Raw genomic sequence first — 12405 nt, 5'->3', positions numbered from 1 at the left:
TACGGCTATGGCTACACTTTTACTCAGCGCGCGCGCGCCGCGCGCGCTGCGCGCGCGCGCGCGCGCTGTGTAGTCAGCGCGCCAGCGCTGGGGAGAAAAAACTCTCCCAGCTGTGTCCCCCCTGTGCCTGTGGGAGGGGGAACAGCGGAGGCGCTGCGCTGGGGCTTGATTGGACTGGGCTTTACTGGCTGGCGCCAGTAGCAGCCAGCAGCGCTGCAGAGGACTGTGCTGCTTTCACCTGCTGCTGCTGCGCAAGCTTGTAAGTAATTTGATAATGCTGGACTTTACTTTTAAGAAGTCTCAATCACTAATGCCTAGCTGGAGTTACCAAAGTGAAAGATTATATGTGCTTCTTGTTATCTAAGCATCTTGTTAAATTAAAATAACTATAAGAAGAGATCTAATACATTAAAGTTTGTGGTCAGGGTTAAGTAGGTCATTGAAGGCTAACACACCTGCAAAATTACCAAGTTTAAGAGGTCTTCAAAATGTCTTTATGGGTTTGTACATCTCTAATCTTTTCTGTAAAACTTGAGTTAAATTGTATATTTTTGTTAATGTTTTCAAAAATGCAATACCCCTTCCCATTCCCTTTGTTTATTTTTATCCCTTTGGTGTTTTAAAGCTTATATAAAATTTGTAATTCTTCTGGGTGGAGCCCCATCCTCTTATTAGTTTGCAAAGCATTATACACACACAATACTATTTGTTTACCTAAACCTGATGATATAGTTATACCCTTATAATTCATTTATGTATATGTTTTTCATATTTTTCTTATACACCCACACTTAACTAATGATTATGAGGTACTCAGATATTATGGTGCTGAGGGCTATATAAGCAGAATGATACAATAATAATGCTGATTATATTAAAATCTTTGATGCATGCAATCTTGTAAAATAATTGCGCATTTATTTCTTGAGTACAAGATTGTACTCAAAGCTTTAAAATACTCCCTTCTCCCCAAGTTGTATGCTCTTCAAAAACAGACTCCAACATGAAACTGAAGACCTGGAATTAATTTGCAAACTGGACATCATCAGATTAGGCCTGAATAAAGACTGGGAATGGTTGGGTCATTACAAAACCTAAACCTAATTTCCTCAATACTAATTTTCCCCTGCTGTTACTCACACCTTCTTGTCAACTGTCTGAAATGGGCCACTCTCATTACCACTTCAAAAGTTATTTTTCCTCCCTTGGTATCCCGCTGTTAAATGAATTGTCTTGTTAGACTGACCTCACACTTGGTAAGGCAACTCCCATCCTTTCATGTATTTATACCTGCTCCTGTATTTTCCACTGCATGCATCTGATGAAGTGGGTTCTAGCCCACAAAAGCTAATGCCCAAATAAATTGGTTAGTCTCTAAGGTGCCACAAGGACTCCTCGTTGTTTTTGCTGATACAGACTAACACAGCTACCACTCTGAAATCTATTATAATAAGTTGATGACACAGCACTAGAGTGGCTCCAATCATTCCTCTCCAGAACAACCCAGAGAGAGACAAGGGTGTTCCTCTTCTCTGAAGGTCCTTATTGGTGGGGTTCTGTGGGGATACATATTGTCTCCCTTTCTCTTCGATATCTGCATGAGACCTCTTGGAGAGATAGTAAGATGCCATAGGCTCAGTGTTTCAACTATATGCTGATGACACTCAACTCCCTAGCTCGTTCACCACAGAATCAACCATCACCATTACTAAGATATCAGAATACCTACAAGAGATCAGCTCTTGGGTGAAGAGCAGATAGCTCAAACTGAACCCAGGCAAGACTGAAATTATGCTGATTGGGTGAAATCCTTGGAAGAACTATCAGGGGTACGGTTCTCCACTTACACTGAAGGCATGTAGCTCCCCCTTCAACAAAGTGATGCAAAGCCTTGGGATCCTGCTTGACTCATCAAGAAGCTTGAATGATCAGGCAGCATGAGTGTCTAAAAACTCCTCGCTGCACCAGCAGCTTGCTAGGAAAGATCACAGCACTGCCCTGTACACAACCGCAATCCAAAACAATGAAATCAGCCTACTGCAACCAGATTTTTTATACCACTAAAGGGGAGAACAGTCGGAGACTCCATGAAGTCTACTCGGGACATCGCTATTTTATATGGAAAGCACTCAAATATTATAGTGATGGGCAGCAGTACAAAACCCCAAGGATCTATCAATCCAAACTCGCACGTCTAAATAAAAAAAGGCATATGTAAATTTCTGAGCACATACACAGTGTATAAATAAACAGTGGACAGCAGGTTTCTGTATCCCAACTCATGTGAGGTGGCCTTCACATTAATATGATGCTCCCTACACTCTTTAGTGAGGAAGCATGAGAAGTAGAATATCCTACTGTTCATTGCTTTAAGTTTTATTTAAACTACAGGAAGTTTATTTTGTGGCTGAAATAAAAATATTTTAAGCTGAACAAGTGCTGTTAATGGTATCCTTCCAACTGGCCTTCACTTTTAAACAGTGACTGTAAATCAAACAAGCTGATCTCTCCAGAAAGCAAATCTCCTGCTGCCAACTTGCACTGAAAATAGTAATACTTTGCACTTCCATAATGCCATCCATCAAAGCACCAATGCTTTGCAGACATACTCAAACTAAGCCTCAAAATATCCTTTTTGAGTTGCTTTTGTTTGTTTAAATCACAACTTGACTGATAGAGAATCTGACACATAGAAAGGCTAGGGCACACATTTTCAAAATTGGCCTCAGATTTTGGATGCCCAAATTGAAACACAAGGGACCAGATTCACCATTGTGCTCTCCTTACTCTGGGTATGGGTGAGAGGTCCACTTTGCAACTCCCAAATACTGGCCCTGCTCCAAATTGCTCCAGCTTGCAACAGCTCTCGATGAGCGATTATATTGGCACAGAAGAGGTCACAAAATAGCTGTACTCAACTGAACACATGATCGCTGTGAGCAAAGATGGCAGAATCAGGTCTATGGAAAACAAATGAAAAAATATTCATTAATATGAGATGCTGGAAAGGCTTTATCTAGGGTTCTGGTTATTGTTCCTATAAGCAATATTTATTTGTCAGATGTATTCAAAATAGCTTTAGTGTCTACTGGCTTAGATGTCCTCCTAGAGATATCAGCTGACGCAAGCATCAGTATTTCACATCAGGAAATGCTGCATCCTCGAGGCTGAAAAGTTAAGGTCTATTTATTTTTTACATGACTGAATAGAGACTGAACATCCAGCCAGATTATTTTAGGGACTAAGCCAGAGATCGAGCCAGGTGGTGCTCGACCTGCAAGGATGCTTCGTCCATTTGAGATTCGTCTTCATGATGATTTCCTATATAAATGCCATACAATCTTTATAAGATGGCTCGCATGAAAAATGAGAGAGAGCGTAATATTTTTAACAGAGACTTTACCTTTATTGTCAGAAACCCTTCAGGTGGTTTTAAAAAAACAACAACTGGTAATCAAATTAAATACATAATGACTGTATAATCTAGATGAATACTGTCAAAGTTATTAGGCCTAAAAATTGAACTGTTGTTAAAGTGTTCCCAAAATTCTTACCCTCAGGATTCCAGACCTACAGTGTAAATTGTTTGGAAAATTAATCATTGCTGCTGATTTTATACATCAGACTCTATATATCAAGATCCAAACTTTTCCAATGTTCTACATTTTTGGTTCTACTATATAAATAGAGGGCCCCATTGTAAAAAAAAAATGCAGTCAGATCTAAATCTGAATTTGCCCATTTAAAGATATATATCTGTCTCTTACAAAGAAATATAATTACTCGAACTCATTACATTCTGAAGTGTAACTTATTTACACAGACTATATTCAAGTAGCTTCATGAGAGGGTATACACACACACACGAGAAATGGAGAGATTGGTTCACCATTCTACAGTATGGAATATATCTGTTACTTTGCTTTGAACAGTAATTTATAGCTGTGAATTTCCCCCTAGAAGTATCCATGACTGGTTTGCAAAGAAAATATATACAGATATCGAATCCTGATGGTCAGAATTTCACCACAGGGCCACTATTCAGATCAGTTTTTAGCCCTGCATTCTTAGTCCAACATAAATCATGCTAAAGTTACAAAGGGTCACTCAACATTTTCTGAATTTGATCAAGAGTTCAAAAATATTCTGGGAGCAGAGCACTGAACATTCTTGAGCATAAAGCAAATGAGAATATCTGTCACCCAGTGTACAGTGGTCACCATTAAGAGTCAGTATTTGCCAACAACTGGCACAGTGTGGCACTGAGACACATCAGTATTTTCATAGACCTAAAACAAAGTAACCACAGTTACACAGATACTGTGGTTTGATTCCTGTTGCAAACTTCCATTTAATGGTGACCATTACATTAATATTTCTCTTTAATGCATTTTCTTTTACTAATTTGTATGCAGGGAGCCTGGGAGAAGAATGATCACGGAAGTGTTAGAAAAAGTACTCTGAATATAATGAACATGTTGAATGACCCGATGACACTGGTACTTTACCTGAACAATAAAAACAACATGTTTTTAACTGATAACTTTATAAAATGCCTAATGAATATCTGCCCATCTCAAGTGCTACAATAAACATTATAATCCATTTAAACTTAAATTTACTTTTCAAGTAACATCAAACTCCAGGTGACTACAGGTAGATGCAATTCCCACTTGGGGATTCCAGTCAGAGAAATTGCTCTGTAGAATACATGCCCTGTGTACCATGGGTCTCAGGTACACACAAAGAAATGTATATTTTTCATGTGTAATGTTTCGACAGAAAGATATTACAGAATTAGGGAAAATTTCCAGACAAGTGGTTTATTTTTCTTTTCTTTTTGAATAGCTAATTCACCATGCACACCAGCTCTACTGGCTTATTTTCCCTCAAGCAGTTCCGCATTAAAACTGACAGAAGGAGCTATTTTCAGAAGACTCTTTTTTCCAGGTTTTAAGTAGCATTGACTGAAAATTCACAAAAGAATCTTTCAAAATGAATCTTAGGTTTTAAGAAATAAGGGAGTGAGGTCAGCATAGTCAATAAAAACACAATATCATAATGGCATTATTTTAGCTTAAGAATCAGTCATATTTTAAGATAGGAAAATACTGAAACAATCATGCCAGCTAAGGAATAATTATAGCATAATTCATAAATGCACAATTTGTCAAAACAATATAGCAGATGCAACCTAATAATCCTGTACAACCATTCTTTTTAATATTTATTTAATTTTTACATTCAGTCCTCATCCAAATTAAGTGGAATAGTTTTCTGTTACTGGCATTACAAAATAAACACTATCAACTCACAACAGGGCTTTATTACTGCTACTGCACCACCATGGCATGCAAGTAACTATGTAGTCAACTGCAAACAGTAAAATGTCATCACCTTCCTGAAATAAAAAAGAAAATGAAAAATACAGCTATAGTAGTAAACATCAATTATCTTTTTATATCTTTCATATTTACCAAAACTCTATCATATACAAGAGGAATTTATACCTCTGTGGCTCTCTCCTACATTAGCACCTTGGCAACCGTGGAGGTGATAAACTTCACTTCTGAGCAAGAGCTAACAAAACTATTGGTTTCATATAAACCATCATCAACGTTTAATGCATAAATGAGAATAAGACCCATCTGCTACCTCCCCCCCAACACTCTTTTTTTCTTTTGCTGTATTTCAGAATTATAACTAACTGAAAATACAGCGAGGCGGGCCATATGAAGCTGTTTATTGGAGTTTTTACAATGGTGAACAAGTTCCTCAAAGCTTGTTAGACTAATGCCTACTAGAGAGGATGCTTTTCTGTTAGCTTTTTTGTTGTTGTTGAGCATTGATTTGGTGAGGTCCCATATTGGATGGATGATCTCAGAACCACTGTTGGAATCAAGCTGGCTTTTGGAAGTTTATTATATGAATTTTGTATGCAGGATATTTCTTTAAATAGGATGAAAGTGAAGATCAGATGAAATTCTGCATCTGGAAAAGGAAGGTCAGGGGAAGATCATAATTTATTATTTATTATTACTATGGATGGGTCAATGTGCTATTTGAGGTGCAACCTTTTTGCTGGGAGGTGAGGACAATGATTTACAGTCACTTTAGAATATTACAGTATTGAAGCAGAAGCAGGTATACTACTGCAAAGTAACAGCAAGTTAAACTCTCCTTAGACTTGAAATCTTGGAGAGAGCTTTTGGAAAAAAAAGGAAACTTGATTTCAGGATAGAATTTTCCATGCTCAATCAGCTCTGATAATTAGTTGGTATGGAAGACCAACATATACTCTTTACAATACATGTCGGTCAGAATTCTAATGAACTTCTTATGAAGTGAAATACTGAAATCCACCCATCATCCTGTTGTAGCCCAGATTGTATGTCAGGGCCTTTCAGAAGGTAAAAAAAACCATGATGTGCTTTAATCAGGTTTTTAATATGATATGATCATCAAAATATATATTTGCTGTTTTGCTTGGCTACACCTACATACTGCTTAACTCAAAATCTACCTTCAGATTTGGGCAATGATAAAATAACCCCTAAATCCACATCAGCATCTTCAGTTCCTGCTTTCTGTAAGGGTATTTTAATGCCGATTAAGAGAAGAAAACCGTACAATTCTCACCATTACATTAAGCTCTACAAAAATGTCTTTTAGTGTCCTGTGAATAGTTTAGTTTTCAATTATACAATTTCCTTCTACATTATGAAACAATGTGTAGTCTTTCCTAGATGTACTCAATGCCCACCCCGCCCCAATATATACTCAGCATTGAGACAAGTATTTCGTTTATTTCTAAATAAACTCATCAAATAGACTCATATTTGCCATAAGATTGTTCTGCTGTGGGGACTAGCAGGCTGCAAGTGTGAATATAACAGGACGCATTACTTATCATCATCATCTTCGTCATCATAATCCATAGGTTTGCCTCCAGAAAAACTGAGGCTGTAGTATAGCTTTCAATGGAAGCCATTTAAAAGGAAAACATTACAGAATGTACAAGTGCATTTTCTGGACCTCACACACAAGTTCCTTGACGTGTTGAAAGATGATGCTTTCGATTTCTGACTCCTGAACTCTTATCTTTACAGTCTGCAGGCTTCTGTTGGGAAATGTCTATCAATGCACTTGCAATTGCAAGACCTGTAAGAAAAATAAAAAAAACAAAACAAAACATAATTTAGTTCCCAGTGGTGAGACTTCCACAGCACTGTGTGTGTTCCTTTCATGTCCAGTCTTTTGTACTTTTCCAGCAAGTCATCAGCTATTTCAAAGTGAGATGGGAAGCTAACAAACATTTTCCTATTATCTAATATGTTTTTCCTGTAATTGGGAACAAGACGGGTGAAAGGTAGTGTGGTGTGGTTATAGGGCACTAGGTTGGAAATGAGAAGGCCTCCGTTCCATCTTTTCTCTGCCACTGACTTCCAATGTGACTTTGGTCAAGCCACTTCACCACTCTGTGCCTCTGTTTTCTTTGTTTCTCTTGTTTATGTAGACAGAAGTTCTTTGTGACAGGGACTGTCTTTTACTATGCGTTTCCACAGTGCCTAGCACAGTGGGGCCCTGCGTTCAGCTGAGATTTTAGGTGCTACTGTAATATAAATGACAACAACAAAAAGAAACTTGTAATATTTTGTAAACGGTGTGAGCATGGTAGAAACCAAGTAAAGCCTCCAGGCCAAATTCTGTTCTCAATTATACTGTGTGGAACCTTGCAACACTCGTTTATCAAAGAAACATATTGGTAGCGGCTTGCGGTCTGTCCATACTTCGTGTTTGCGACTTCCTAATATACGTACTAAAGTAAAAGCTACATGGATTGTGGAAAACCAAGTGCAAGGGAAAGTGATAGACAACTTGTAAGCATCTACAAACCTTTTACGCAGCAAGTAACTTTAATACTGGAGTTTATCTGCATAAAAACAGAATTAGCCTAATATTTTAAAGGGACACAGACATGATGACATAGTAGAATGAAGAAGTAAACTAGTTGTTTTACAATATTTCACTAGAATTGTAATCAAAGGATGTTTTTAGTCTAAATAGCTTTAATCAAAGAAAGAGACCAGCTTTAAGGAAACCATTAAACACAGCCTCAGCAAAATAGACATTTTTAGTACAAAACATGTACTTTCTTTATAAACTTGTCTAATTCGCTGGGATAGTGGTGTGAAATTGTTAATGGCTTTAGGGAATTAAAAATAAGGATGAGAATGAAAAATGATTTGATCTTGGTATATCAGAGGTCTTATCATAGGAGACATAAAATCAGAGAAATTATAGATGGGTTGTTAAGAGACAGTAAAACACGATGGTAATAGTTTATGTAAAATATTAGCAGCAACAGGTCACAAAAACACATTGTTTTATTTTTCAAACTCTGATGGAGTAACTGATTCTTGATTTCACAACATTCAGGGACCAATATAACCATAACTAATTAAAATAGCGTGGACAAACACAGTACAGGCTTCTCCTTGAAGCTCACTCAATGTACCTTAGTTGCAGATACTGCCACTGTTAATCCACTCTAGGACCTTTTAAAATAGCTTCCAGTATTTGTAACAAATAATGTGTATTATTGTTTTTACATGGACTGAGTTTTATCTATCACAAAATCCAATTGTAAGTGTAATTCCTCACCCATTATCTCACTGCATCACCTAGCTGATTATAAGTGAAAAGATATAATTTCAGTGTTTCTTTGTGACTCTAAAATCTGCTTTATTTATACCAAATACATTGCCACAAAGAAACCAAGCGGTTCAGGTTGCCGATATACTGGAAATTCTGTGCTAATCCAAAACTGTAATAGTATCTTGCCTATCTCACAAGGATGTTGCAAGATATAATTAGTTAACGTGCATACAACTCTGAAAATGCAAATTGCTATATTCTGTAGAAGTGTTAAGTGCTATTATCATTTTTATGTTTCAGGATATGCAAGGGCCAAGATTAATTAAGTAATTTTACTCACATACACACACACATATATTTCCTGGCATTAGTTAGTGATCCCTAAAATTGGACGCTGATATATGAAAGTATAAGATACCTTTGAGGTACCTTTAAAACATTAGCGTATCTGGTGTTACTAAAGCTGGGGATAAAATCTAAGTGACATTTTTGATGCTTCCCTATATGTTACTCTGTTTTTAACAGCTAGGCTTAGCTAGTATGTTAAATGGATTGTATATTAGGAAGAAAACACTTCTTCCAATTATTCTTATGTGATTTTTTTTTTTTTTTAGTATGCTTGATTGCATGCTGCTCACCCCACTCTGCATAACTAAAACATACAGGAAACACTGTTTCCTTCAAATCTAATGCTTCATACTGGGGCATGTTGGCATGCTGTTAGAGTTTCATTAAAATCAGGTCACTCCAGAAGATCATTTTTCAAAACGTCACACAAATCATCTGATGAAATTTACTTATTGTGTTCTCTAGGCCCAGCACAGTTCCTTGTTATCAAAGCAATACAATTAACTAGGGGAACAATTCATTATTTCAGACTGGCGGTCTAAAGGAATTTCATTTACCAAGTCAAGATGATGCACAGACGCTGCAGGCAAGCAGAATTTACATCAAAATACAACTGAAGGTTTGATAAAAATGCTGGGGTTTAAATATTTATTGTAAACTTTACCTTTATTTTGTAGGCTTTTGTTCCTAAAATGTCAAAAAACTAAGATGATTAAAGCTGGAAATGTAAATCCTATGATGCTCAACATCTATCACCTCCATTTTCACTGCCAGTTTAGTTTACTCATATTAGGCTATGTCTAAACTAGAGACCTTACAGAGGGAAAGCTGGACTGAGGCAGCTGCATCGCTGTAAGATCTCTTATGTAGCTCTTCCGATGACATGATTAAACCACCCCCAATGAACGGCAGTAGCTATGGAGGTGGAAGAAGCTCTCCCGCTGATGTAGCGCTGTGCACACTACCACTGATGCCGACAAAACTTATGTCGCTCTGTGGGGTGTTTTTTTTCACACCCCTGAGTGACATACATTTTCTGACATAGCCTTAATATTTGCCAAACCACAACATCATCTTGTTTCTTCTTATCTGCAGGTAGGGCATCAGTAAAGAGCATCCACGCACAGAGAAGAACTGCTAATGGTCTGAGGTCTGGAAATTCAAGTCCAGTCACAGAACTAGATCTATTTTTAAGTCCAAATGGTTTTAGCTGCATAGAACTAGGTCAAGTTATTTTCACAATCCTTGTTGGAAAAAACAATCTAACTTGTTTTACAGATATGCATGGAAAGATACGGTAATTTAAAAGGGAGCTCAGCCAAATGTGTCACTGTGAAGTATATAGGGTTTTAAAGACAAATGCATTCACAGTGAGAAAAATATGGGAGCAAACAGCATGAACTTGGTTACCTTTTTTTAGAAATATAATCTTTCCTAATGGAAGTTAAATGGTAACAGTTGATTGTCAAGCAGTAACTGCCTAATCATAAAATTACTGGTGTGTGGGTATGCTGTTGTTGTTTTAACAATTATGCAAAACAATTAATAAGTACAGGAATAAAATACAGCACATCAAATGAGATTGCCTTGCAAAGTGCACTCCCCATTTGTATACAAACACAGCACTTTCAGTTTGCTTTTCAACAAAAGCCTCTGAAAAGTCATTCGTTTTGAGATGCTCTCCTCCCAGTCTCTGTAAAAGCAGGCAGTACTATATATTTTAATTTTCCAGCAAAACAGCTTCATTAGGCGTGAAAGGTTAATTGCAGGTTTAAGTGCAGTTCAGGGAACAGTGCATGGGTCTGTAGTGAATAGAACAGTCTGCTACAGGAAGGCTGAGCACTATAAACTGTTTGCCCTGCTCAAATGTTTTACTACCTCATTTACTAACTGTCTTTTTTTACTGCTTGTATTTGTAGTTCTCCTAAGCCTTTAATAGCTATAGTTTTATTTCACTGTAATCAGATTTAAATGGAAATACCCATGCTGGGATGTTTAAATGTTTTGCCTGTGTGTATACAGCTACATACGAACTGATGTAAGACTACACTATCTTTCAGAGTAAGAAACTGTTTGCAGTGTTGTTGTAGCCCTATTGGTCCTAGGATAGGAGAGAGACAAGGTTAGTGAGGTAGTATCTTTTATTAATTCATCTTTTATTGGTGAAGTTTTTGAGCTACACAGAGCTCTTCTTCTGGTCTGGGAAAGGTAATCAGAGTTTCAAGGTGGAACAGTTTGTTATGCATAAGCAGTTAACACATATTGCCAGAGACAATTCAAGACGAAGTGAGCAACTAACACCTCTTCAGTCATAGGACAAAGAAGGGTTAATGAGTTACAGATTTTGTGTTGCTTTTGGGGCCATAATTTTAGTGTCCAGCAGACCTATGAATTTAAGCTCCCAGCCTTGTCTTTTGAAGAGGTTGGCCAACTTTCCTGTGAGGACAAAGATTGAGAGGTCAGATTTGGATCGATCATCTTGTGAAAAGTATTTGCCCCTAGGTGTGTCTTTGTTTTTTATTTTTCTGTGTGAGTTCATTAAAGAGCATAGCAATTGTTTGGTGTCATCCACATAGTTGTTGTTGGGGCATTTGATACACTGGATGAGGTACACCGTGTGTTGTGATAGGCATGTGTAGGACCCGTGGTTCTTGAAAGGTGTGTTGTGTGGGGTGTTGATCATCGTAACAGTGGAAATATGTCTGCAGATTTTACATCTGTTGTTATGACAGGGTATGGTGCTGCTTTGAGTTGGTCAGTCCTGGTCTGCCAGAAGCTTGCTTCTGATGATGAGCTTGGCGAGGTTGTTGTTTGAAGGCCAGGAGAGGGGGTTCATGAAAGATTTCTTTCAGGATGTGGTCCCCATCAAATATGGGTTGTAACTGTTCACTGATATCTATATAGGTACCAGTATGGTGTAGTAGGTGACTATTAGGGGTGTGCAATTGGTGGGGGGTTTTCCCTCCCATATTGAAGCTGGTTCTCTTGGGGTGGCCTGTTCTATGGTCAACTGGTATTGTTTGGTGAAGACGTCTTTAAGTGTGTTATTCTGTGGTATCACAGTACATGGCTGTAGATAACAAACTTCTTGATGTGTCTGGGGTAATGAGTGGATCTGTGAAGGTAAGTGTGACGATTCATGGGTTTCCTGAATATAATTGTCTGTGGGATTCCATTACTGAAGTTGATTGTGGTGGCCAGGAAGTTGATGCTGATGTTAGAGTGTTCTAGAAACAGTTTGGTGGATGGGTGGTGGTTGTAGAATTTGTGATGGAAATCTATAAGGGAGTTTAGGTCGTCTGTCTAGAGAATGAAAATATCATTGTTATATCTCAGGTATATCACTGGTTTAATGGTGCATTTTTCCAAAACTTAACATTTTAAAACTTGGTCTTATTT

The 12405-nt window shown here is 37.6% G+C and overlaps 1 protein-coding gene across 21 annotated transcripts in view; it reads right to left on the bottom strand.

Moving 5' to 3' along the window:
* Positions 1 to 3382: 3382 nt before the first annotated feature.
* ATRNL1 (attractin like 1) overlaps positions 3383 to 12405 on the bottom strand; it is a 1032651-nt gene continuing 1023628 nt past the window's right edge. For 16 of the 21 annotated variants that reach the window (XM_039547653.1, XM_039547651.1, XM_039547655.1 and 13 more), the window contains 2 exons: positions 7045 to 7161; positions 3383 to 5991 (listed from right to left, as the gene is read on the bottom strand). In XM_039547653.1, the coding sequence (XP_039403587.1) occupies positions 5801 to 5991; positions 7045 to 7161 (308 nt within the window). In that variant the 3' untranslated portion in view covers positions 3383 to 5800. Of the gene's footprint in view, positions 5992 to 7035; positions 7162 to 12405 lie in introns of all 21 variants that reach the window. The other 5 variants (XM_039547662.1, XM_039547660.1, XM_039547664.1 and 2 more) reach the window with 5 other exon arrangements.

Source organism: Mauremys reevesii, linkage group 7 (genome assembly GCF_016161935.1).
Source record: "Mauremys reevesii isolate NIE-2019 linkage group 7, ASM1616193v1, whole genome shotgun sequence".
Classification (NCBI taxonomy): domain Eukaryota; kingdom Metazoa; phylum Chordata; order Testudines; family Geoemydidae; genus Mauremys; species Mauremys reevesii.
Note: the sequence above shows the minus strand (reverse complement) of the source record. Positions and strands in the feature narration are given on the sequence as shown.